The sequence below is a fragment of the Dermochelys coriacea genome, chromosome 8, assembly GCF_009764565.3.
Source record: "Dermochelys coriacea isolate rDerCor1 chromosome 8, rDerCor1.pri.v4, whole genome shotgun sequence".
NCBI classification, from domain to species: domain Eukaryota; kingdom Metazoa; phylum Chordata; order Testudines; family Dermochelyidae; genus Dermochelys; species Dermochelys coriacea.
In genome coordinates, this window is record NC_050075.1 from 1428519 (window position 1) to 1454921 (window position 26403).

The 26403-nt window shown below is 66.0% G+C and overlaps 1 protein-coding gene across 2 annotated transcripts; it reads right to left on the minus strand.

The window, feature by feature from the left end:
* Positions 1-1318: 1318 nt before the first annotated feature.
* Positions 1319-26108, minus strand: CDHR2 (cadherin related family member 2). 2 transcript variants are annotated; one of them, XM_043520567.1, is made up of 32 exons: positions 26007-26108; positions 25001-25060; positions 24537-24602; positions 23078-23217; positions 22361-22414; positions 21900-21989; positions 20934-21023; positions 19394-19519; positions 18643-18783; positions 17984-18059; positions 16767-16873; positions 15345-15575; positions 14572-14727; positions 13738-13905; positions 13516-13577; positions 12204-12447; positions 11610-11849; positions 11044-11113; positions 9745-10356; positions 9308-9379; positions 9062-9111; positions 8800-8951; positions 8323-8425; positions 8126-8214; positions 7483-7566; positions 7030-7107; positions 5883-5943; positions 4824-4948; positions 4511-4624; positions 2474-2554; positions 2220-2289; positions 1319-1645 (listed from the first exon to the last, which is right to left on the minus strand). In XM_043520567.1, exons 2-32 carry the CDS (start codon positions 25044-25046, stop codon positions 1478-1480), a joined length of 3966 nt encoding a protein of 1321 aa, XP_043376502.1. In that variant the 5' UTR covers positions 25047-25060; positions 26007-26108; the 3' UTR covers positions 1319-1477. The 2 variants fall into 2 exon arrangements, with proteins under 2 accessions (XP_043376502.1, XP_043376503.1); XM_043520568.1 differs by having other exon boundaries at positions 25001-25063; positions 26007-26081.
* Positions 26109-26403: the final 295 nt, after the last annotated feature.

The following is a 26403-nucleotide window of genomic DNA, read 5'->3' on the forward strand; positions in this document are numbered from 1 at the left end:
AGTGCCGGTGGCACACAGGCACTGGGCCATTGCACCCAGTCCCACGCCTGACCTGTGCCCCCCTCGGCAGAACACAACCCACTCATCCCTGAGGGCCTTGCAGCCACGTGGGCAGGTGTATGACACACACCTGGCATAACAGCCCCCTCACAGAGCTAGAGGGGAGGGGGGATGTGCACTCCCAGCGCTGGGGGGGGGTCCCCACAATCTGCCTGCAGATCCAGAGGCGTTGGCGTGGTGCACCGATCACAAGGACTGAACCAGACCATGCAGCTGCCGGGACTTTGCCATTTACTTCTTTTTCCTTGTTTTTTTGGGTAAAACTTGTGAACTTGGATGTTGGGTAATAAAACCTGGAAAATCTGCTCTGGGGGCTTCCTTCCCCACAGGGGGGCTCTGTCTTTCCTGCGGCTGGGGAGCGTTGGGCACTGCTCCAGAGGGCAAAGCTTGGCTTGGGGTTGCCTCGTCCCCAGCAGCCTCTGGGAGAAACACTTCCCGCCTCCCTGGGGTGCAGCTCATGGGCAGGGCCGTTTGGCTGACACTGGAAAGTCTCTTAGCTGGCTTTGCAAACTGCCCAGGGCCCCCTGTGCGCCCCTTGGCCAGGCCTGTGTGACCGCACACCCCCTGCATGCCCAGCCCCAGTGTGCCCGCTCTGTGTGCCCTCACCCCAGTGCACACCCCTGTGAGCCCTGCCACGCCCAGCCCCAGTGGGCACTCCTGTGTGCCTCTCCCTCCTCCCTCAGCAGCCCTTTCCCTGCAGTGTGAAGTGGGGGAGTAGGGCAGCAATCGGGCTACCCGGCCTCTGTGCCGGAAATGGCACTGGGGAGCCCTGCGGTTGTGGCAGGGACATGGGCTGCAATGTCTGAGCGCCACAGGGGGCCACATAGGCCTGGGCCCGGTATCAGGCTGTGCCAAGCGCAGAGGGAAGAGCCGGCCCAGCATATGCCAGGGCTGCCCCCTTCTCACCCCAGTCACTCCATGCTGTACCACAGCCCAGGAAGATGCCCCAAGCCAGGGCCCAGCAGGCTTCTGCTTCTGGCCTGTGCCTCATCCTCCCTTGCCCCAGGCTGACCCCCAGGTACTGTCTCTAGCAGGGAGAGGCAGCTGCACATACCCCAATGCCACCACTGCCCACGCTGGCCCCATGGCCCTGCCCTGCACAGCCCCTGCCCCACAGCCCTGCCCTGCTTCCCAAAGTCCTGCTCCTCACAGCCCTGCTAAGAGCTGCCAGCCATGCAAACAAGGGGCCCAGACCCCACTGAGCCAGGCTGAGGGGATTCAGACAGTCCTGTGGCGCTGTGTGGGGGCCCCCCTACACACACATGGGAAGGGGGACTGCCGGCCCCAGGCTGGGCAACTTTATTGGCAGGGACGGGGCCATTACAGAGCCAGCAGGTAGCTCCAGCTCTGCACTGGGAGGTGCCACGCAAGTCCCGCTGCACTGTGGCTGCTCCTCCGCAGCGCCAGCCGGGGGCTCTCACAGGTCTGTGGTGTCCAGGGAGGGGTTACTGAAGGTGAAGGTCCTGTTGGGGTCTCCCGGTTGCTGAGCCGGCTTGCTAGCCAGATTCGTGCGGTGGGCCTGCAGGGCGGCCGTCAGGGGCTCCTCACAGCTGCCCAGCTGCGCCGGAGCCCCCGCCCGGCCCAGCTGGGGAAGGAGAGTGACAGGGATGCCTTAGGGCATGCGGCCACAGTGCACCCAGCAGAACTGCCCCGTGCCACCCAGCTGCCCATGCCAGCTGCCAGCTGGACCCATGGCTACGGCCCCAGCAACGAGCCAGTCTGGTTGGCGTCCTCAGCGGCTGCACTGTGGGGATCCAGGCTCTGAGTGCATGGAAGTGCCTGCCCCCAGGGGTACCCCGCCTCTCCCCCCAGCATGGCTGCCCTCTCTAGTCAGCTGGCTAGCATTGGCTCCACCAATGGCTGCTGGGCACCGTTAATGACCCCCACGGCAGCTGTTTGCACATGGTGCCAGCTGCCCCCCACTCCTAGGCTCCCATCCCCACCTCCCCCTCAGCCTCCACCCCCAGATGTGCCAAGTGCACCTGCAGCAAAGAGCGACAGTGCCGCTAGGCCAGGAACCAATGTGGGCACCAAAGCAGGGAGCTGCCGTGGCCATTGCCCTCAGGTGGGCACCAAGCGTGGTGGAGGCAGAGCTAATGCACAGCCAGAGCGGACGTCCCACATGGCAGAACGCGCTGCCACGCAGGGCACTGCCTCACCTGCAGCGCCAGGGGCCCGGGGCTGCCCTCCGCCGGGTTCTCGACCATGTTTTCGTCCAGCGAGTTCAGGCTGTGGGCGAGGGAGCAGCACAAATTAGCCAGGGTGACATCAGGCCGGGCAGTGCCCGTCCGGTTACAGCGCCCGTTCGCAGGGCTGGGGGGACACCGAGGGCACAGGGCGGGCTCCCCTGGCTTGTCCCCATGGGGGCCAGGGCACCAGAGCCCAGCCCCCCAAAGATGCGTTCCCGTCCCACCTGGCATCATCGGCGTCTGAGTCCTCGTCAAAGCCCAGGTCCGCAGGGGGGTCCAGCGTGAGATTGAGCACGGGGTTAGCCCTGGGGAGAGACCAGCCAGGGTGAGCAACACAACAACAACACAGCCACACTCACCACACTCACAGCCAGCACAACACAATGGTACAGCCACAGTCAGCACAACCACGACACAACCACAGCCAGCACAACACAACAGCACAGCCACACCCACCACAACCACAAAACAACCACAGCCAGCACAACACAACAGCACACAGCCACACTCACCACAACCACAACACAATCACAGCCAGCACAACACAACAACAGCACAACACTCAACACAACCACAACACAACCACAGCCAGCACAACACAACAGCACACAGCCACACTCACCACAACCACAACACAATCACAGCCAGCACAACACAACAGCACAGCCACACCCACCACAACCACAGCCAGCACAACACAACAACAGCACAATCACACTCACCACAACCACAACACAACCACAGCCAGCACAACACAACAACACACAGGAACACTCACCACAACCATGACATAACCAAGCCAGAACAACACAACAGCACAGCCACAGTCACCACAACTACAACACAACCACAGCCAGAACAACACAACACACAGCCACACTCACCATAACCACAACACAATCGCAGCCAGCACAACACAACAACAACACAATCACCACAACCACAGCCAGCTGTCACGGGGTCCCCGGGCGACGCTCTGGAACTGTTCCCTATGAAGCCAGGCAGGACTATGGGGAGTCTCCTCTCTGGGAGCAGCCTGTCTGCAGGACACACAGCTCACCCGGCTCCCCCCCTCCTGGGTCTGACCTCGGAGCATCCAGCATCCTCTGCCCCCCCTGCGCTTCCCACAGCGAGTCCGCCCAGGCAGGGTCCTGGGGAAACCAGTGGGTCCTGCACCCCAACTCTGCAGTCAGACGTGACTCTCAGCCAGCCAGTAAAACAGAAGGTTTATTAGACGACAGGAACATGGTCTAACACAGAGCTTGTAGGGGCAGAGAACAGAACCCCTCAGCTGGGTCCATTTTGGGGGACAGTGAGCCAGACGACCCCATCTGCACTTCACTCCATGTCCCCAGCCAGCCCCAAACTGAAACTCTCCCCAGCCCCCCCTCCTCTGGGCTTTGTCCCTTTCCCGGGCCAGGAGGTCACCTGATTCCTTTGTTCTCCAGCCCTTTAGCTCTCACCTTGCAGGGGGGAAGGGCCCAGGCCATCAGTTGCCAGGAAACAGGGTGTCGGCCATTCTCTGTGTCCAGACCCCTTCCCACACCTGCCCTCTAGGGCTCTGCAATGATCATCCACCCTTATCCCACCACTTAGATACTTAAGAACTGCCTAGGGGAAACTGAGGCACCGCCACACTATTCAGAGGAAACATTAAGAAGAGTCCCACTTTGTCACACCAGCATAGCCACAATCACCACAACCATGACACAACCACAGCCAGCACAACACAGCAACACCCATGCCCAGCCACAACGCAACAACCTTGCAGCAGCCACAGCACCACTGATACGCAGTGGCCCAGCACCAAGCCTGACGCACCCCGAGGCGCTGGGCTTGGATCGGCAGACACCGCACACAGCAGGGTGGAGCGGTGTGCAGCCGGGGCACTGATGGGGCACACACAGCCAGAGGCCATTCACATGCTGTTGGGCCACACAGGGGGCCTTTGCCCTTTGGGCATGTGGCCCTCAGTGCCCAGTTGGGTGCAGCCCATGGGGAGGAAGCAGCTCTGGGTCCAGGAACATCCACTGCAAACATACCCATGGCACTGCCACCCCCTCTTTGCTTCCCAGCGACCTCTGTGTGGGCACCCCAGCTGGCACAGTGCTGGGGCATGTCACATCCCTGCTCCACCCTCTTGGAGCTCCTATAGCCAGGCTGTAGCCCCAGCTCCCAAGGATGGGTGCCCAGACAGCTCTGGGGGCATACTCAGCTCCACTCCTGAATGCCTGCAGGGCCGGCCCAAGGCCCGTGCTCACCCCTCAGCGTTGTATTTGTTTGTCCCGGGGATGGCCGGCCCCTGCTGTGCCATGTTGGCTGTCAGCGTGGATGCCATCTTCAGCGCTTTCATGGCCTTCAGCTTCCTCCTGTAGCTGCAAAAACAAAGAGCGGGCGGGGTGAGTGACGGGGTGTGGAGCAAAGGGCAGTGCTGGCTGGTGCGGGACATGGGGACAGGTTGGCACCTAGCACAGGGTGGGCAGTACTGGCTGGTATGGCAATGGCACAGGATGGCACAGGAGTGGCAGAGGACATGCATGGGCAGGGGCAGCAGAAAGAGTGGGGGTCTCATACCTCCGGCTGGTGGCCAGCAAGGCCAGGGTCATGATGAGAAGCAGCAGCACTAGGCCCCCAGCCAGCCCCACGATGATGCCAATCAGCTCGTTCTCCTTACTGGGCTCCACCACGGTCCCGGGGCCCTGGGCACAGAGACACGTCACCCCCCACTGCATGGGCTGTACCACTCCAGCATCCCCCAGAGGGGGATCCAGCCCCTCTCCAGCCAGCAGCCTGGTCATTGCCGAGGTGCTGGGGGGTTGCTACGTTAGAGGGACCCTTGTGTCACAGGGCAGTCCTGCCCGGGGTGCCATGCAGTGTGCCCGCCTCCACCTCCCTCCTTGAGCGTCCCCAGGAATCCATGCCAGCTGCACAGACTCTGTAATATGCTCCCTGGGGTCAGTTAACTGCAAAACCCCAGTGCAAATACCCATCCCAGCCCCTTCCTCCCCCCTGGGGCACTGCCCTTACCCCATCGACATGGCATGCACCACGTGCCAGCATCCTCCACCCCAGCCCTGTCCTATGCCACTGCCAGGTCAGCCATCCCAGCCCTTCCGGCACAGTGCACCCCCACTCCTCCCAGCCGGACCCCACCTCTCTGCTGGGAGCTCGTCCTCCCCGGTGGAGCATCCCTCCTCCCCAGCCCTGTTCCCCCGGTCCTGTCCAACACATAGCCTCCCCTGCCATCAGCCCCCTCAGGCTGTCTGCTCTGGGGGGTCAGCCATCAAACCTCTCGCTGCTCCCCGCCTTCAGCCTTCCCCCGGGAACCTCCCTGCCGGGCAGTGCCCCAGGCCCTGGTAGCTCCAACTGACCCAGGCTGTTGCCAGGCTCCCCTAGGGACACGCAGCCCCGGTGCCCTCTCCAAACCCAGCGAGGAGCTGGCTGATGTGAGGTGCTGCTTTCAGGCAAGCAGCCATGGCCCTAAGGGGGTAGGTTCCCTGCCCTGCCCTTCCTCCGAGAGGAGACAGCATGTCCCCAGCCCGGCTGGCTCCCCCGGTGGCCCGCTGATACCCTCCCCAACCAGCCAAGGCAGCGGGGCTTTGCCCCAGAGCCGGGTCTCTCCGCCACACTCACGATAATGATCAGTCCCAGCTGGATCAGCTCGCTCAGGGCCTGCTGGTTGTTCTGGACCAGTCTGTTGGGGACACAACCCAGACATGAACCCCACTCGTGCTGCCCCAGATGGCCTTTGTTTGGGTACCCCACCCACGGTGCCCCCCAGCCAACCCTCTGCCTGAGCCCCTGTGACGAAGCGGGACTGTTCTTAATCTTTCCTCTGAATACTGTAGGGGTGCCTCAGTTTCCCCTAGGCATTTCTTAAGTCTCTAGGTGGTGGGATAAGGGGGTGTAATTGTTGCAGAGCAAAGGGCCAGGATACCTAAATGGTTGACACCCTGTCTCCTGGCACCTGATGGCCTGGGCCCTTCCCCCCTGCAAGGTGAGAGCTAAAGGGTTGGAGAACAAAGGGATCCGGTGCCCTCCTGGCCCGGGAGAGGGACAAAACCCAGAGGAGGGGGGCTGGAGAGAGTTTCAGTTTGGGGCTGGCTGGGGACATGGAGTGAAGTGCAGACGGGGTTGTCTGGCTCACTGCCCCCCAAAATGGGCCTGGCTGAGGGGTCCTGTTCTCTGCCCCTACAAGCTCTGGTTTAGACCATGTTCCTGTCGTCTAATAAACCTTCTGTTTTACTGGCTGGCTGAGAGTCACGTCTGACTGCGGAGTTGGGGGGCAGGATCCTCTGGCTTCCCCAGGACCCCGCCTGGGCGAACTCGCTGTGGGAAGCGCAGGGGGGGCAGAGGATGCTGGATGCTCCGAGGTCAGACCCAGGAAGGGGGGAGCCGGGTGAGCTGTGTGTCCTGCAGACAATCTGCGCCCAGAGAGGAGACTCCCCCAAAGTCCTGCCTGGCTTTGTGGGGAGCAGTTCCAGAGCATCACCCAGGGACTCCATGACAGCCCCCCACCCACAGTGCCCCCCAAGATGGCCCTCTGCCTGGGCCCCCTCCCACGGCGCCCCCAGGCTCCTGCCCACACCACCCCCACAGACAGCCCTCTGCCCTGCCCCCTTCCCTCAGTGCCCCCCCAGACGGCCCTCTGTCTGCCCCCCCACGGCGCCCCCCCAGACGGCCCTCTATCTGTCCCCCCATGGTACCCCCCCAGATGCCTGCCCACAGCGTCCCCCCAGACGGCCCTTTGCCTGACCCCTTGCCAGCTAACCACACTCACATGCTGAGCTCGTTCATCCCCAGGGCCGTCCCGTTGCTGTACACAAAATACGCCTCCATCACGGACTTCTCCTGGGCTCTGCAGGATGCGAGAGGCCATCATATGAGCCGAGAACATGTCGATGCCAACCGCAGAGTATGGCTCTGCCACAGCCCAGCGGTGCCATCCCACACCCGGGGCCCCTGGCCCCTGCTTTAGCCCCTGTCCCGGCTCCCTGCACATCCCAACTGCAGACACACGGCACAGGGCCAGCCGCCACCAAGGGCCAGCTGCCACCAAGGACCTGGCCTTTGTCTGCCTTGTCGTCATCCCCTGCCAGAGCTACCCCCACCAACCTCCCCCTCCCCATCAGCCTGTGCCACCCCACCTCTCCCCCAGGATCCTGCCCCAGCCCCACGGCCTTGACCACCCCCACCCAGCCTGTGCCCTGCCCCCTTCCCACGCCTTGGGCACCTGGACGATCTGGACTGTGGTGCATCCGTCGCGGACTGGATCACTGCTACGTAGACCGTCGCCCTGGTCACCACTGTCAGAGCCCTGGAGCAAGCAGGAGGGAGTCTGGTACATGGGCCGTGCCCCATGCCCGCAGCCCCAGGGAGCCCCAGTCTAGCTGCCGCAGCCCTCCACTCACAGGCCCGGGGGTGGGTAAACACGTGCCACTTGCCAGAGCCAGGTAGGTGCATCTGTTTCTCCCCTCCAATGTCACGGGTCAAAGCTGGTCCGAGTGGGAGCACACCTGGGCACATGGTGCCCCGGGGAGCTTTCTCCACTGGCCAGCAGCACCAGGTGGCTTGGGCATTCAGGTCCCCGCCGGTGCGGCCCGTGGCCCACGCGGCAAGGGGGCGGGGAGCTGCAGAGCAGGGCTGATGAGAAGGTGGCACTGGACTAGCGGAGGGAGGGCTGTGTGGGAGATGGCACTGAGCCTGCCACATGGTCCTGGGTACCAAGGGTTCCCTTTGTCACAGGGGGGCACACTGCTGTGTCATCTGCATGCGCGCAGGTGCAAATGGCCAGCCAGGTGACTGGGCAGACGCAGGGCAGGACATCCCAGCCCTGCAGGCTGCCACACCCCGTCTGTGCCCCGTGCCCCTCTCACGCTTTGATCTTGTCCAAGTTGTCCTGCACTTCATTCACAGAGGTCGAGAACACCAGCCTGACCCGGTAGCTCTGGTCCACGGTGAAGATCTGCAGGGGGGATGGGGGGGGAGAGTGCCAGTGGGTGAGCCAGGCTGGGCGTGGGCACGGTGCCGTGCCCAGCGCTGGCCGCAGAGATGTGGCTGGGAGCGTACTCACGTCCAGCACAGCCGAGGAGTTGAGCGACTGTGTCCCACCATCCTGGGCCTCCACCGTCACCTGGTACCGGCCCTTTAACGACCCATCCAGGTTGCTTGCAACTCTGTCAGGACAGCAGGGTGTCAGACGCTCCCCCCAACACAGCTCTCTCCCTGCCCCACTGCCCCCCAGTCCCAGCTACCCCTGCCCCACTGCCCCCCACAACTCAGCTCTCTCCCTGCCCCACTGCCTCCAGGCCCAGCTACCCCTGCCCCACTGCCCCCCACAACCCAGCTCTCTCACTGCCCCACTGCCCCCCACGCCCAGCTACCCCTGTCCCACTGCCCCCCACAACCCAGCTCTCTCCCTGCCCCACTGCCCCCCAGGCCCAGCTCTCTCCCTGCCCCACTGCCTCCAGGCCCAGCTAGCAGGGATCCCACCCCCAGGCCGAGTGCCGCTTGTGCCAGGCCCTCTGCTGGCCCCCCGTCCCAGCGTTACTGGATGCTGCCGACGTAGAGATCCCCCTCGGCCGTCGTCGCCACCTTGAAGACGCTGCTGAGCGTGTGGTTGGGCCCGTTGTCTTGGAGGAACAGGACTTTGGAGATGGTGAAGGTGATGGCTCCCCGTGGCCCCGTGTCAGCGTCCCTGGCCTGCAACAGGAGACCGGGCATGTCATGGCCCCCCCTGCACTGCCCCCTGCTCCGGGCTGCACCCCCACAATGCCCCCAAGGGCAGCTCCCCTGGACCCCAGCCTGCTCACCTTGACCACAGCCACCGGCAGATCCACGGGGGAGACCTCAGGGACCACAACTGCGAAGGAGACGGGGAGACGGCTCAGACACGACCAGCGTGCGGCTCGGCTCCCAACGGCACACGGCAGGCTGGCAGCTGCAGCCGCCCCTCTGCTGGAGCCCACCCCGCTCCCCAAGCTGCCTGGGCAGCCCTGAGCTGGGCACAACCGGGCATCAGGGCAGCACCTGCATCCTGCTCCACACCCCAGGCTCACCGAAGGTGTCGTTGATACGCAGGAACTCCGGGTTGTTGTCGTTCACGTCACTGATCAGGATCCTCAGCGTTGCTGCGAAGGACACGGAAGCGAGAGCCCCCGTCACAGATCAGGGGTCTCTGCAGTGCCCCCCCCGCTCCCCCAGGCACCGGGCCCGTCTCCCAGCCCCTCCCCATAGGACCTTCAAAACCTTCCTCTCTCCATATGCACCAATCCCTGCTGCTGGGGCCAGGGCAGCCTGGACCACCCCGCACAGCTGGCTCCCGCCCCCCTCCCACAGTGCCCCCTGCTGGGAAAGGCTGGGGCCAGAGTATTCGGGATCACCCCCCCCAGCCAGCACCCCGCCCCACTCCCCACGGCACCCCTGCTGGGAGAGGCCGGGGCAGCCAGTGTCGTGCGGGCGGCAGTGGGAGGCGAGGTCGCAGGGCCAACCCCACCGTTGTCGCTGTAGGGGTTGCCCTCCTCGGTGCGCGTGTCCTCCACACGCAGGGTGATGGTCACCAGGTCGCACACCTCGTAGTCGATCTGCGAACTGTTGAGGAACACGGAGCCATTGGGCGCCAGGTAGAACCAGTCCTGGCACACGTGGCCCGCGCTCCCCGCGCCCTTGTAACAGGCCAGGCCCAGCTCCTGGAAGTGCAGGGAGTGGTTGGTGTCCAGGTCGGAGGCCTGCAGTGTGGTGAGCAGCCCCGGCTGGGCATCCTCGGCCACGCTCACGTCCCGCAGTGAGGCTGCCTCCAGGGTGGGCGGCTCGTCGTTCACGTCCAGCACCTGCACGTACACCGTGGTGGGCACCACGTTGAGGGCATCGCCGGTGCCCGTGTTCTCCGCCTGCACCGTCAGGTTGAAGTGAGCCGGACTGAGCCGGTCATAGTCCAGCGCCACGTCCGGGTCCAGGGACAGGTTGCCCTGGTAGTGCCCCGGGGCCAGGCGGATGGAGCGGACCAGGAAGCTGCTGGAGCCGCTGGAGCTGCCCAACTGGAAGGAGATTCGGTGATGGACCTCGGTCTGGTCTGCGTCCCCCGCCTCCACGCTGCCCACGAAGGTGCCTGGGGATGGGGAAACCGGTGAGCGCCGCCCCTGCCCCGCCGCTGGACGGCCCGCGCCCACGCTGCCCCCTGCCCCGCCGCTGGACGGCCCGCACCCACGCTGCCCCCTGCCCGCCCCTGCCCCGCCGCTGGACGGCCCGCACCCACGCTGCCCCCTGCCCGCCCCTGCCCCGCCGCTGGACAGCCCGCGCCCACGCTGCCCCCTGTCCACCCCTGCCCCACCGCTGGACGGCCCGCGCCCATGCTACCCCCTGCCCCGCCACTGGATGGCCCGCGCCCACGCTGCCCCCTGCCCCGCTGCTGGACGGCCCGCGCCCATGCTGCCCCCTGCCCCGCTGCTGGACAGCCCGCGCCCACGCTGCCCCCTGTCCACCCCTGCCCCGCCACTGGATGGCCCGCGCCCACGCTGCCCCCTGCCCCGCCGCTGGACGGCCCGCGCCCAAGCTGCCCCCTGCCCACCCCTGCCCCACCGCTGGACGGCCCGCGCCCACGCTGCCCCCTGCCCTGCCGCTGAACTGCCCGTGCCCCACACGGCCCCCTGTCCGCCCCCCACGTCTCCCCACCCCGCCACTGGACTGACAGTTCCCCATGCCTCTGCACTCAGTCAGCCCTGCCCAGACCCCACTGGCCTGTTGCTGGGATTCAATGCGCCCCACAACTCCGCCCCCGGCCAGGTGGCCCCCTTACCTGCCCGGCCCTCCGGCACAGAGAACACATAGGGCTCGTTGAGGAACACAGGCGCGTTGTCGTTCACGTCCTGTGGAGAGAAACACAGGCCACTATTCTGGGCCCTGCACGGTGCCCAGCTGGGCGAGGGGCAGACCAGACGTGGAGGCGGCAGACGTGTGCCCGCACTCAGCCCTGGGGCTGGGAAGGGGGAGCACAGCTTCCTGCCCAGCACGGGCACCAGGAATATTCTCACTGCTCCCCTGCCCCAGGAGAAAGATTCGGGACAGAAGCCCTCTGCACTCCAGCCCAGCCCAGCCAGAATCCTCAGCCACCCAGCCTGGCCCCCCTGACCCAGCACAGCCAGGGTCCCTGCCCACCCCAGCATGGCCCCCCTGACCCAGCACAGCCAGGGTCCCTACCTCCCCTAGCCTCCCCCACCCCCAGCACAGCCAGGGTCCCTACCCACCCCAGCCTGCCCCACCACCAGAACAGCCAGGGTCCCTGCCCACCCCAGCCTGGCACCCCCCAGCACTGCACCCTCATCCCTCCCCGCACAGCCAGGAGCCCCGCCGGGGCCCGGTTACCTCCACGGTGATGGTGACGTTGACAAGGGAGCTGAGCTGTGGCACACCCAGGTCATGCACCCGCACGGTCACCACCACCTTCCCCTGCAGTGCCCGTTCCAAGGCCTCGCGGTCCAGCGGCGCCAGGCTGCGCAGCACCCCCGTGGCAGGGTCGATGGTGAAGTTGGCGCTGAAGGCCCCGGGTTCCAGCTGGAAGTGCAGGCGGCTGTTGTTGGTGCCGGGCTCATCGTTGTCAAAGGCCTGGAAACGAAGCCGCCGAAGGTATCAGGGCCCCCCATCACAGAGCTCCCCCCGCCCACCCCACAAGCCCAGCAGCTCACGGTGCCTCATGCCTGGGAACCTGTCACCATCCTGCCCACCCCGCCCTGGCATCGTTACGGAGCCAGGGAGCCCTGACCCTTGGCCTCCAGCGGGCAGGCAGTGCTGCGGGCAAGAGCGGGCAGGGGCTCCCCACAGCCCCTGGAAAGCCCCAGCACTGGTTAAAGGAACCTCATTAGACGGCCCAGCTGAAGGGGCCAGCTGGAAGGTGCCAAGGGCCGGCTGGTCCCCTGGAGAAGTGGGGCAAGGGCATCAGCCCCCAGGGCTCAGCGCCACCTGGATCTGGACGCTGATGTTCTCCTGCCCCTCGTTGACGAAGACGTTGTAGGAACCGCTGACGACCGGGGCGTTGTCATTGGCGTCCTGCAGGGTGATCTCGAGATAGGTGGAGCCCGTCATGTTCCCCCCGTCCACTGCCTGCAGGGTGGCGTAATAGACCGAGCGGGTCTCGCGGTCCAGCAAGCTGCCGTTGTGCACCAGCACCTCCCCGCTGCTGGCGTTCACCGCAAAGATGTCCAGGCTGCGGGACACAGGGTGACCAGGTGTCTGGTTTTCGACCAGAACACGCGCTCAAAGAGGGACCCTGGCAGGTCTGGCCAGCACCGCCGACCGGGCCGTTAAACGTCCAGTCAGTGGTGCTGCAGGGTAAGCCAGGCTAGACCCTACCTGTCCTGGCCCCACGCTGTACCCCGGAAGCGGGTCCAGCTCCTAGGCGGGGAGGGCCACAGGGCTCCGCACGCTGCCCCCACCCTAAGCACCGGCTCCGCACTCACATTGGCCAGGAATCGCAGCCAATGGGAGCTGCGGGGGCGGTGCCTGCGGGCGAGAGCCGCGCGCAGAGCCACCTGCTGTGACTTCACCTAGGAGCCGGACCTGCTGGCTGCTTCTGGGGTGCAGCGCGGTGCCAGGATAGGCAGGCAGCCTGCCTTACCCCGCTGCACCGCTGACCAGGAGCTGCCAGAGATAAGCCCATGCCCCCACCCCAAGCCCTAACCCTCTGCCCCATCCCTGAGCCCCCTCCCACACCCTGAACCCCTCTGCCCCACCCCCAGCCTGGAGCCCCCCCTGCACCCCAAATCCCTCATCCCCAGCCCCACCCCAGAGCCTGCACCCCCAGCCAGAGTCATCACCCACATGCACCTCAACCCCCTGCCCCAACTTAGAGCCCCCTCTAGCACTTTGAACCCCTCATTTCTGGCCCCACCCTGGAGCCCCCACCCCCAGTTAGAGCCCACACCCCCCTTCCAACCCTCTACCCCGGCTTAGAGCTCCCTCCCGCACCCCAATCCCCTGCCCCAGCCCTGTGAAAGTGAGCGAGGGTTTGGGGAGAGCGAGCCACCGAGGGAAGGGGAATGTAGTGAGCGGGGCAGGGCCTTGGGGAAGTGGAGGGGCTAGGGCGTTTGGTTTTGTGTGATTAGAAAGTTGGCAACCCCAGTGGGACGGATGGACAGACAGACCCGTCCGATCTCGGCACGGCAGGCCGGAGGCAGGCGTGGTCCCTGGAGACCGCCAGGCACAGTCCCACCAGCCCCTCTGGAGACTGGCCAGGACCTCCCCATGGCAGTGAGAGGCACGGCAGGGTACGTACATGGTCTCGGGCAGCAGCCTGTAGGTGATCCTGCCAAAGTCGGCGCTGTCTGGGTCAGTGGCCTGCAAAAGCCAGAAGGGCCCATTGATCACAGCAGCAGCAGGGCCCAGCCCCTGGGGGGCCATCAGGGGGGCTGGACCCCAGCAAGAGCCCCCAGTGCCTGCCCCAACCCCGCCGCCCGGGGGTGCCCCTGAGTGCCACTGCCCCCGCAGGCTCCCTCACCGTGATGTTGCTGGAGATGACAGTGCCCATCGGGCTGTTCTCCAGCACTTGCAGCCGGTACATGCTCTGCCCGAACTTGGGGCCGTGGTCGTTGATGTCAAGCAGCTGGATGGTCACTGTGGCAATGGAGCAGCAGTTCCCGGGGTTTCTGGTGTCATTGGCAATGATCTGTGGTACAGGGAAGGGACCACGTCACCCCCAAACCCACCGAGCCCCCCTTCCCCAGGGAAGGGACCGCATCACTCCCAAACCGGCTGAGCCCCCCTACACTGGAGAAGGAGCTGCGTCCCCTCCAAGCCTGCTGAGCCCCCCACCCTGGGGAAGGGGCCGTGTCCCCCCCAAACCCACCGGGCCCCCCTCCCTGGGGAAGGGACTGCGTCCCCCCGCAAACCTGCTGAGCACCCCCTATACTCAGTGGAAGGGACCACATCTGCCCCATCCCCACCCCTCACCCTGCTGACCCCATGAGCCATCCTTGGGGCTGCCTGGCACTGAGCTCAGTGCATGAGGCTGGAGATGCCCTGCCCACGCTGGGTGCCCGCCCGACCCAAGGAGCGGGGATGGCAGGTCCCGGCCCCCTGGGGCTCTGGGCTCGGAACCAGGCCGGTTGATGCCAGGCTCAGAGCCCAGGCGGGATGGCAGTTTGGTCGAATGAGGATCATCGGGAAGCCCCGAGGGAGTGGGGTGGCACCTCCCCACCTCCCCAGCCCCACGGGACGCAGCTCCCCTGGCACGCTGGAGACGGTCTGCCCCCTGGACCGGTAGCTGGCTGGGCCCAACGCTGGCCCAGCCTGGCTCCGGGGCCTGTCCCCTTGCACCCTCCGGGGCTCTCACCTCCACGGTCATCACATGAACACGCTCATAATCCACGGTGCTGGGGTCCTTCACCAGGACCTGCACCGTCCCCGTGCCCGTGAGCCTCGTGGGCGAGACGGAGAAGGAGGTGGCGTCTGGGCCCTGCAGCCGCAGCTCAAAGGTGCCATTGGAGCCCTGCCCGGGAGAGAGGAGGGCGAGAAACCCGGCAGCTGGGGGCCTGCTCCACACCGGCCAGACCCCACGGGGCAGCAACTGGGTGGTGCACTGGTCCCGATCCTGACCTGTGCCCCCACTTCCCCAGCCCTACCGATCCCCTCAATTCTCCCAATCCTGACCCCCAGCCCTGCCGATCCCCCCAATCCTGACCCCAGCCCTGCCGATCCCCTCAATCCCCCCGATCCTGACCCCAGCCCTGCCGATCCCCTTGATCCTCCCGATCCTGACCCCAGCCCTGCCGATCCCCCTGATTCTGACCCCCAGCCCTGCCGATGGCCCCGATCCTGAGCCCCAGTCCCTGCTATCCCAGCCCTGCTGATCCCCCCGATCCTGACCCCAGCCCTACCAATCCCCTCAATCCTCTGGATCCTGACCCCAGCCCTGCTGGGGGCCCCAATCCTGACCCCCAGTTCCCGCTATCCCAGCCCTGCTGATCCCCCCAATCCTGACCCCAGCCCTGCTAGTGGCCCGATCCTGACCCCCAGTCCCAGCTCTACGAGCCTGGCCGATGCCCCTCAATCCCACTGCACAAGGTGGAGGATGCCCGGTGCAGGGGGCAGCCCAGCAGCGCCCACCTTGTCAGGGTCGTGGGCCACAATGCGGAGGCCACCCACGGGCACCCTGGTGGAGGAATGCTCCTCGAGGGAACCCCTGAAGCTGCTCTGGGGGCTGGCAGTGAAGTCGCAGGCGGGGAGCTCACACTCGTAGAACTGGGGCGTGTTGTCGTTGACATCGGTCACCTGGACGGTCACCGTGGCACTGGCCTGAGCCACCTGCCCGTAGATGTCCAGCTTCTCCTCCTGCACCTGGGGGTGGAGAGGACGGGCCAGGTCAGGCCGGGCCAGCAGAGGGATGAGGGGTCGGGGGAAGGGAGGATGGGATGGGTTAGGCGGGGGGGGCAAGGGCACTAGGGAGAAGGGACGGGTCAGGTGGGGGCAGCAGAGGGGTGAGGGATTGGGGGAAGGGAGGATGGGATGCATCAGGTAGGGGCCGGGACACTGGCAGAGATGGGTCAGGTGGAGGGCCAAGGGCACTGGGGGGGACGGGTCAGGCTGGGGGCCAGGGGTACCAGAGGAGGAAGGATCAGATGGGAGGCCAGGGGCACCAGGTGTGACAAAGCAGGATTGTTCTTAATGTTTCCTCTGAATATTGTGGGGGTGCCTCAGTTTCCCCTACGTAGTTCTTAAGTATGTAGGGGGTGGGATAAGGGTGTATGATCGTTGCAGAGCCCTAGAGGGCAGGTGGGTTCAGGGGTCTGGACACAGAGAATGGCCGACACCCTGTTTCCTGGCACCTGATGGCCTGGGCCCTTCCCCCCTGCAAGGTGAGAGCTACAGGGTTGGAGAATAAAGGGATCCGGTGCCCTCCTGGCCCGGGAAAGGGACAAAGCCCAGAGGAGGGGGCTGGAGAGAGTTTCAGTTTGGGGCTGGCTGGGGACATGGAGTGAAGTGCAGATGGGGTTGTCTGGCTCACTGCCCCCCAAAATGGACCCAGCTGAGGGGTCATGTTCTCTGCACCTACAAGCTCTGTGTTAGACCATGTTCCTGTCGTCTAATAAACCTTCTGTTTTACTGGCTGGCTGAGAGTCACGTCTGACTGCGGAGTTGGGGGGCAGGATCCTCTGGCTTCCCCAGGACCCCGCCTGGGAGGACTGGCTGTGGGAAGCGCATGGAGGGGCAGAGGATGCTGAATGCTCCGAGGTCAGACCCAGGAAGGGGGGAGCCGGGGGAGCTGTGTGTCCTGCAGACAGGCTGCTCCCAGAGAGGAGACTCCCCCAGAGTCCTGCCTGGCTTCGTGGGGAGCAGCTCCAGAGCATCGCCCGGGGACTCCGTGACACTAGGGGAAGCGGGAGGGGACGGGTCAGGCAGGGGTACAGGGGAGAGGAGCGGGGGGGGGGGCGGAGAGGGGGAGGGGATGGGTCGGGGGTGCACTGGGGAGAAGGGGAGGGGACGGGTTGGTGGGGGGGGGCAGGGCTCTCACAGCTGCCTGCTACTCACCAGCACCTCTAGCAGCACCTCCTCGCTGGGCAGCTGCTCTCTGTCCAGGGCGCTGCGCACCGTGATGGTGCCCATGGCGAGGTTGATGGCAAACGGCACGCTGGCATCTGAGGACAAGGGCAGAGGAGAGCTGAGGGGCTGGGTGCCCGCTGGCCATGTGGGCTGGGGAATGGGGAAGAGCCAGCGGGTGACGGCATGGGACACTGGCCAGAGCCACTTGTGAGACACAGCCCCAGCACTCAAGGACCTTCCCCCGGGGCATGGCACCCACTGAGTCCATGGGGGCCTCAGCACCCGCCGCCCTGGCCCCGCAGCCCTGATCCCAGCCCGGTTTGAGTCCCCCCAGCCCGCAGAGACGGCTCCCCCCTCCAGGACTTATGACCTGGCACATGGGTCCCAGTGCCACTGGGGTTTGGCTGAGCTGCCCCTGCTGTGATGGAGAGCGGGATGCTGTTATCCCATATGCCGGGGTGTGACCCCCAGAGCGGGAAGCTAGGCCCTGCCCGGGGGCAGGAGATGCTGCAGGGCAGGTTCGCTGGGTCTCCAAATCCCCCACCTCTCCTGCCAGGGCCTCCCCTGCCACCAGCCCAGGAAACGAGTAGGTTGGCCTGATTTTGCACCCTTGGGTCCGTGATTCCTATGAGTGCAGCTGAACTAGGCCCCCAGGCGAATGTGCCCTGAGCTCCCCAGTGCCCCTGCATGGCGGCTCTCCCACCGCTCAGGAGCCACCCAGACCCTGGCATGGAGAGGGGATGGGGCCCCTCGCTGCTGCACAGGGCTGGGCCCCTGCTCATGCCCCAACAGCCATCCTGCCCTCACCCCAAACTCAGCCCCTCGGAGTGACTGCCCCAGCTCCCCAACCTGCCCCCCACCTCAGCCCCTCAGAGTGACTGCCCCAGCCCCCTCAACCTGCCCCCCACCTCAGCCCCTCAGAGTGACTGCCCCAGCCCCCCCAACCTGCCCCCCACCTCAGCCCTCAGAGTGACTGCCCTAGCCCCCCCAACTTGCCCCCCACCTCAGCCCCTTGGGTGACTGTCCCAGCCCCCCCAACCTGCCCCCCCAAACACAGCCTCTTGGGGTGACTGCCCCAGTGCCCCAACTCCCCCCATGCACCCAAAATTCCCACACATGTTGGCATGAGCACTCCGGGGAGGGAGCTGAAGGGAGTCCCCCATGCCACCGGCCTGCCCCACTTCCTGCCCCTCAGCATCACTCACTTGGGAGGCTGTAGTTGAGGGCGTAGTTCACTCCCTTGTCTCTGTCGATGGCGGACACGGTCAGCACCGTGGTCCCCTGGAACGAGAAGCCTGGTGAGGGCACGGCCCGCTGCAGCACCCCATACCGGCTTTGCTACCACCATCCTCCTCTGCCCAGCTCACCCCCTTCCCACAGCCAGGCTGTGCTCGGCGGGGCAGGTTCCTGGCTCGGGGCACAGGGCTGGATCGTACCGGAGAGCGGGTCTCAGCCTCTCCCTCCCTGGGACCCAGGGCATCGAATGGGGGTTTCAGGGTGTCCCTGCTCAGCACAGGACCCACCCACTGGGAGCACCCCCAAGGGGGCCAGCGTGAGACCCCAGGCCCCTGCCCCGCCTTGTAGCCCATGGCAGACACCCCCTGCTCCCCACAGCATGCTCGGGCCCAAGGCATGATGGGGGCTGTAGTCTCCATGGGCCCCGCCTGCCTAGGGCAGACAAGAATCGCTGACACCTGCCAGTCAAGGGCAGCCTCAAGGGGGGCTCTGGGTGTGCAGCCCGCTCCAGCCGTGGGACCCCCTGACCTCACTCTGCTCCGTGGCAACACACGGTGATGTCAGGAGCGCCCAGGCTCTGGCCAGAGGGGAGGGCCTTGGGGCGGTACAGGCAGCAGGCGCCCCTTACCAGGGGGCAGTTCTCGGGCACCGACCCCACGTAGGGCTCGTTCAGGAACTGCGGGGCCAGGTCCGGCTTGTCCACCACGTTCACAGACAGGTAGGCGACGGAGCTCAGATAGGTGCAGTTCTCCACGCAGCCCACGCTGTCCTGGGGAGCAGAGACCCTGTGAGATCCCAGCGCCCGCAGCCCCCCCATGTCCCCTGCCACCCTGCACCCCCCATTCCCTCCAGCCCCCCTGTGTCCCCTGCCACCCTGCATCCCCCTATTCCTTCCAGTCCCTCTGTGCCCACTGCCACCCTGCGCCACCCTTTCCCTCCAGCCCCCCCGTGTCCTCTGCCACCCTGCGCCTCCCTTTCCCTCCAGCCCCCCCGTGTCCCCTGCCACCCTGTGCTTCCCATTCCCTCCAGCCCCCCGTGTCCCCTGCCACCCTGCATCCCCCCTATTCCTTCCAGCCCCTCTGTGCACCCTGCGCCCCCCATTCCCTCCAGCCCCCCCATGCCCCCTGCCACCCTGTGCCTCCCATTCCCTCCAGCCCCCCGTGTCCCCTGTCACCCTGCGCCACCCATTCCCTCCAGCCCCCCCTTATCCCTGCCACCCTGCATCCCCCCATTCCTTCCAGCCCCTCTGTGCCCCCTGCCACCCTGCATCCCCCCATTCTCTCCAGCCCCCGCACGGCTGGCCCCGCCGTCCTGGGCAGCAGAGACTCTGTGAGATCCCAGTGCCCCCTCCCCCGTACCCCTGCCCCGGGCTGGCCCACCGTGGCCTTGATCTGGAGCTGGTAGTAGGTGCTCTGGTTGTTGTAGCTCAGGGAACCGTTCAGCACGACCGTCCCGTTCTGCAGGATGTAGAACAGCCGGTGATTCTTGGCGTCGTCGGGGGTCACCTGGGGGAGGGGGAGCAGGAGAGTGGCCGTGTGTGAGCCTGAGATGACACTGCACCGGGAGCTGCATTTTAACGCCCCCCCCCACCACAGAAAGCCGTGGGACTCACCGAGGGAGGGACGGAGACGGGGGACCCTCGAAAGGAGGGGAGTCGCTCCTTGTCCACAGAGAGCCCACGCCCTGCCGCGGTCACCAGGGAGCAGCCAGCCGGAGCCCCCGGCACCCCGTGCTGTTCCCAGCAGCTCCCGGCTGCCCCCAAGCTCCGCCAACAGCCCCTGCCAGGCAGTGAGTGCCAGCTGCCTGCCCCCGGCCGAGGCGGGGCTGGGGCAGAGCTAACCCACGTGTTCCCCACACTCCTGGGCTTTCCAGGGCGCTGCATAGTTCCTCAGTGGGAGCCCTGCCCCGCACCCCCTCCAGCCATAACCCCCACACCCCCTCCAGCCGTAGGCTCCCCACACCTCCTCCAGCCATAGCTCCCTCCAGTCCTTCCAGCCATAACCCCCGCACCCCCTCCAGCCGTAGCCCCCCACACCTCCTCCAGCCATAGCCCCCTCCAGTCCTTCCAGCCATAACCCCTGCACCCCCTCCAGCCGTAGCCCCCCACAACCCCTCCAGCCATAGGCTCCCCCTTCCAGCCGTAGGTCCCCCACACCCACTCCAGCCATAGCCCCTCCCCAGCCCTGCCCCTAGCAGCATGGCTCCCAGAATCCCCTTCACGCCCCCGAGTCTGCACCGCAGGCTGCTGCCCCCCATCCCCTGCACTCCACACATGCCCCTTCTCTCAGCCCCCCACAGGACACCTGCTCTCTTGCACCAGCTGCCCCCCACACGTGGCTGGAGGCCAGCATGGTACGATGCTGCTCTCCAGCGGCTGCCGGCGGAGTTGGCAGTGCCCGGCTGGTGAGTCTCACTGGTGTGGGTTGCCAGAGCAGCCTGGACCTGGCCTGGGGGCTGGCGGACCGGGGCAGACATCCGCGCTGGAGGGTGCCAGGCCCCGCTGCTGCCCGAGGACGGGGCGGGTGGCGAGTGCGAGGCTGGTTGTCACATCTGCTGGGCAGCGTCTCCCTGGGGAGAGGCCTCGGGCCAGACCCTTGTTCCTCTCTGAGACCCACCCCACGCTGGGCAGCCACAAGCAGGGTCCTGTCCCTGCCCCCCTCGCCCCACTCAAGTGCCTGGGGCTGGAGGAGTGGGGAGCCGCTCTTGCCCTCTCCTTGGGCATGGGGGGCTCACGTTCCAGCTCACAGAGGGACCCCCCACGCAGCTCCTGAGGCCAGCCCTCCCCAGGAGGAGCCTTGGGCACCCCCACCCAGCCTGCAGCAGGCTGTTATCAGCCACCAGCCGCAGGGGTCCCCGGCCGCAAAACCAGCCCACCCTCCCTGGGCCCCGCAAAACCGGCTCCCCGGCCCCGGCACTCACCGACTTGATCTCATACCGCACCCTGCCGGCGTTGCCCGAGTCGGCGTCCGTGGCCAGCACTCTGTAGATGGTGCTGCCTATCGGCCGGGTCTGAAACACAGGACATGGGTGGGACTGGCCTGGGAGGGGCCTGTAGGTCCGGGGCAGCACCTGGCAGCCAGGAAGTTGGCGCACAGCCCTGGGCACTCCCAGCGGACAGAGCGGGGTCACTCGCAGCAGCAGCTCTGGGGCTGGATGCACCACCCAGGGGATCAGGGTGCTGTGCCCAGAGCTGGCACATCTGGGGGAACCCTAGACGCTGGGGACCCATCGCCCCGCGTACTGCAGCCCTGGTGTTTCCCTACGAATTCCCAGGCGAATGCCCCTGCCAATCAGCGTGTGCTACGCGCCCCCCGCTGTGCCCGACCCGGGGAGACGGGTCAGTGACAGCCCCCCCAGACTGGCTCAGGAGCTCCCCATTTGGAGTGCGCTGGCAGCCCTGCCGGCCCCGGGGCAGCCCCGGTGCGGCCAAGGTGTCTGGCCTGACGCCAGTGCACGAGGGTCCCACTGTCCTCACTTCGCCCTGAGGTCGCCAGCCCAGTGAGCCCGCAGGTCTCTCCTAGCATGCACTGCTCCATCACCATGCCAGGCGCCATGCCAGGCTGCCTGCTGGCACCTCTCCCTGCAGAGGAGAGCGGCTGCCCATCCTATTCTGGCTGGCATGGGGCAGCCAGTGCCAGGTGTGCTGGCTCCTTGGGGCAGGCGCTGGCTCCTCGGGGCAGGGGCTGGCTCCTGCGGGGGGGGCGCTGGCTCCAAGAGCTGTGGCTCTGTCCCATGGGAGGCCGGGTGGCTGAGGAAAAGCAGGGCCAGGCTCTGCTGCACTGCCCCACGGGAGGCTGCCCGGCCGGGGGGGGAGTGGAGCCGGGACGCGTGGAGAGGCTGCGGGGCTGCAGCGAGGGTCAGGGAAGGCCTGGCTGGGCTCGGTACCTCTGAGAGGTCGGTAATATAGGGCTGCTTCTGGAAGATGGGGGGGTTGTCGTTCCGGTCCTCCACAATGATGGTCAGCTTCCCGGAGACCTGCAGGAGCAGAGGTGCCAGCTCAGGGCCAGCTCCCCAGGGGCCCAGCCGCGACGGGTGCTGCGCCAGGGACGCCGTGTCTCAGGCTCCAGGCACAGCGTGGATCCAACCAGCCCCCGCAGATGCCACCAGGAATCACTGGCTTATGCCAGGGCTGGACGAGACCCATCCAGACCAGCTGCTGCCACTTCTGTCCCCAAAGAGCTGCCAGCACAACGCACCCGCCCATGGGTGCATAACCTGCTACGCCCCATGTGCCCACCCGCATACCTGCTGCCCCACTGCCTCCAGGCACGGCCCCTACCAGGCCCCCGCCCTGCCCCTGTCCCCCCCAGGCATGGCCCCTGCCAGCCCCCTGCCCGCTCCCTCACCTCGGTGTTGATCTGGTCTGTCACTGTGATGGTGACGCTGAGTTTGGCTTTCTCCTGGAAGGAAACATAAGGGGGGGTGCTTTGGTCAAGGGATGCCCAGCCCCCTCTCGCCCCCCTTCCCCGCTCCCATTGACTCGCCCCATATTTCACTTCAACGCCTCCCAAGGCAGCTCATTGGGACCAAAGCGAGCTGCACTCCCCAGAGGTCCCCTCCCTGCAAACATGGGGGGAACAGCAGTGCCCCTCACTCCCAACCTACAGCCCCCAGCTACCCCAGTCTGGGACTCCTTTCACGTCTGCTCCCTTTGCTGTGGAGGGGCTGCAGCATCAGCATCCCAGCCCCTGCCAGCCCCTGCCCCCATCCCAGTGCTCCCCAGGGGAGCTGCTCTGGGGCTCCCTCCAGCACCCTGCTCAGAGGGCAGAGGCTGGGGAATGGCTTGGAGCTCCACCGGGGAGCTGCCCCTCCCTGGGGAGACTCCTGGTGCCGCTGCCAAGGGCCTGCCAAGGACGCCTTCTCCCCCGTGGATCCGAGAGTGCCAGGCCCCATCTGTGTCTGCTGCCTGGCCCTGCCTGAGAGAGGGGCTTCAGGGAGCGGGCCTGGTGCCACCTGGGCTGCACAAGGGCAGAGGGGCTGCAATGGCCCCTGAGCATCGCCCACTGCCCTGGCTCTGGTCTCTATTATCTCCGTGCCCAGCAGCCCCCAGTTCCCCCCCTCACCTCACGGTCCAGAGAGGCCGCCAGCAGCACCTCGCCCGTCATGGTGTTGACGGAGAAATAGAAGGCGTCCTTCCCGCTCATGCCATAGCGTAACTGGTCGCCATCGGCGTCCACAGCCGTCAGCCAGAAGGCACTGGCTCCTGCGGGGGGAGGGAGAGATGTCTTGGCTGGAGCAGAGCTGGGGCCTGCGAGGGCCACCTGCTGTAGCCCCAGCTCTGACCAGAAGCTCCTCTCAGCCCGGCAGCTCATCAAAGCGGAGCTGGAGAGATCAGTGCAGGCTGTAAGGCCCTTCCCAGGGAGAAAATCCCGGGTCCCAAAGGGCTCTTGGATCAAGCAGAGAAAGGCTGTGCAAGATCCAGTGATGGGAAGCTGAAGCCAGATGAAGTGGGAATTTTCTGTCAAGTTTTATGAATCCTGTGTGTGCCTCAGTTTCCCATATACTGTGCATGGCTTCGGGCGGGGTCGGGGGGGGGAAAGGAGGACAGTTTGCTCTCAGGGAGGCTAAGAGACATAGGTGGGCATGTCTCCTGCTGTCTGAGCCAGGGTGGGGCATTGAAAAGGCCGACCCCATATCAATGGAGCATCCAAGAAGACAATGGTAAACCCAGTCGCCAAGATACTGACCCCTCGCGCCCCGCGCCCCACAGGAAGATGGGTCCCCCTCCCCCAGCAGGGAAGCTGGGCACAGATCCCAGATGGAGAACAAACACGTGGGGGCGATGGGGAAAGAGTGGAAGGTGGGGGGGCAGAGGGGAGATAAGAGTTGGCTGCTGGGAGAAGCCTGGGCTCTCACCGGGGATCTGACCAGGCAGGTCAGAGGGAGAGACACAGCCCCGGCCCATGGGGTTCCCTGGGTTCTGGGCTGGCCAGGCTCGGCCGTGCTCTCACCTGCCTCTCTCTGGGCTCCCCTAAGGACTCCCTGTGCTGTGCCCGCTGCCTGCCCAACCCCAGCGCTGGGTGAGTGTCGCTGCAAATGCTGGGCGAGGGGCATTGCCCCGCGGAGGGGACACGTCTCTCCCGGCGGCGTCTGGCTCAGCTGGACTCGCTGGGCAGAGCTCCCGGGGAAGCCGGCGGGCTGGAGCCGAGGTTCAATCCGAGGTGGCGGTGAGGCTGTGGGGCCCACCCTGGAGGAAGTGTGAGCCCCCTTGGGGCTCTGGCACACTGCAGGGGTCCTCCAGAGGCTGTTCCAAAGCTGGGGCGTAGCACCAGGAACCCTGACTTGTTCCAATGAGACAGAAGGCAGCTGTCCCCAGTGCGGGTGATTCACCCTGGGCAGGGGTAGGTTCTCCATCTCCTGACAGCCCACCGGGGGCCAAGCAGGAGACTGGGTGCCGTACAGGGAGCGGGTGGGGCTGTCAGGAGCTCAGCCTGGGCATCCATGGTGCTGTCTGGCCTGAACCCTGTGACTGGTTCTTTGCATCACCCCGGCCTGGTCCCCCCGCCTCCACACCGCACTCACCCACGGGCAGGTCCTCGGGCACAGAGACGATGCTCATGTTGAACCTCGGGGCCGTGTTCCCTGAGACTGCAAGGGAGACGTTGGCCCAGCGTTAACCCCTGCGTTGAGCTGTTCAGAGCTCCCCTTGCCCTGCTGCCAGGGTATTGCCCGCCCAGGGGGTGTCAGCCCAGCCCCTGGCATGGCTCTCCCTGAGCAGCTGGCTTTGAGCTGCTCCCCAGGCCACTGGGACGCCAGGAGGTACCCAGACTCCAGGCTGGGTCCTTGGGGGTTACTGCTTGGCCCCTTGCCCAGAGGAGGGCACTCAGTTCCCAGTGCTGGCAGCTGCTCTGGGTCTCCTAGGTTGCCTGCTGCAGGGGGAGGCACCTGCCCTGGAGAACCTGACCCTCACTGCCCAGCCCACTCCGTCCTCGCCCCCCCACGCGTGCCATGCCCCCCTCCCGCCAGCCAGGGAGTGAAATCCTTACCCGCCACCAAGAGCAAGGGCAGCAGCAGCAGTGGGAGCCAGGCCATCTTGCCAAGGGGACCTGCTGGCACATCGGGAGGGGGAACACAGAGCTTCAGCGAGAGGCTCCCCGCTCCTCTTGCCCCTCCTGGAACAGCATCTCCTGGCCGCAAGGGCTGAACTGGAGCTCCTGGGACATGACCCCCCCCGCTACCTCCCAGCAGTTCACACACCAGAGCCCCAGAGCCGTGTGCACCTGGATGGGTCCTGCTAGCAGGGGCAGAGTGTGGCCAGGGGAGGGTACCTGGAGTGGGCAGGGCAGTGGATGTGGGGGACCCCAAGACAGCTGGGTTTCCAATGCACACCCTGCGCCTCCGGGATCCCAGGCGGCATTCACGGCGCTGGGGCGAGCGAGTCCATCCCCCAGAGCAAGGAGGCCAGGGCCCGATCCTGCCCTCAGTCCCAGGCTGGGACATTTGAGCCCGTGGAGGAGGCGGGTGAGAGGAGATCTTAGCCCCTGTGTCCTGGAGCTCCACTCCAAGTCAGTCCAAGCACCGGCCCCACCACGCCCAGAGGCTCCTGCTGCCCCTCCCGCAGGGTGATGATCTCCAGCCCCAGCTGCTCACGCAGGGTGGGAGCATACGATGGGGAGGACACACCCAGCCACCCTGGAGAGCTCTGTCTGCGGGGGGCTTACGAGGGGCTCCCAGGGGCCTGGCTGGTGGTGAGTGTAGGGTGGGATGACAGCAGAGAGGAATCACGCTGAAGATCCAGACTCTGTGCGGGGCCCACCAGGCTGTCCCCCTGGGAAGGGTGGGCGCCTGTCGCTCGGGCCTAGAGAGCACCCTGCAGAATCCACAGCAGGGAGCAATCCTGTCCCGGGCCCCACGGACCCCTGCATCCCTGCTTCCCGGGGTGCTGCTTTGTGACGTCACCAGGCCCAGCCCAGCCGTCTCGGCTCCCCCATCGCAGCGCACGACCCTGCTGCTAGCAGGACCTCAAGCGTGGCCCTGCCCTGTGCCTCCTACCTGCACTGTGGGGCTCGCTGGGGGATGCTGCCCTGCTCCCTGCTGGCACCTCAGCTCTGAGACCACAACAGACCTTTGGCTCCTGCTGTAGTTGGACTGATCAATCATTAACTGCAATTAGTGGGTTACAAACCAGCTCTCCCCTTCCTGCTTCCTTGAGCCCCTCCTCTCCAATGCTGTGGGGCAGGGTGCAGTAGCAGGCCCGTGGACTCTGCTGGGAGCTGGGGGGAGCCCTAGGCAGGGGTGGCTCCTTGGTGCTACCAGCTGGGGCATTAGGAGCTCCCGCTACTCCCCACATTGGACTCAGGGGGATCCGCCCCACATCTCTGTCGTGCTGGGGCCCTGCTGCCTGGTCGCCCCAGCTCCTCCCACCCTGCCGGGTGCTCAGCAGCTGCCC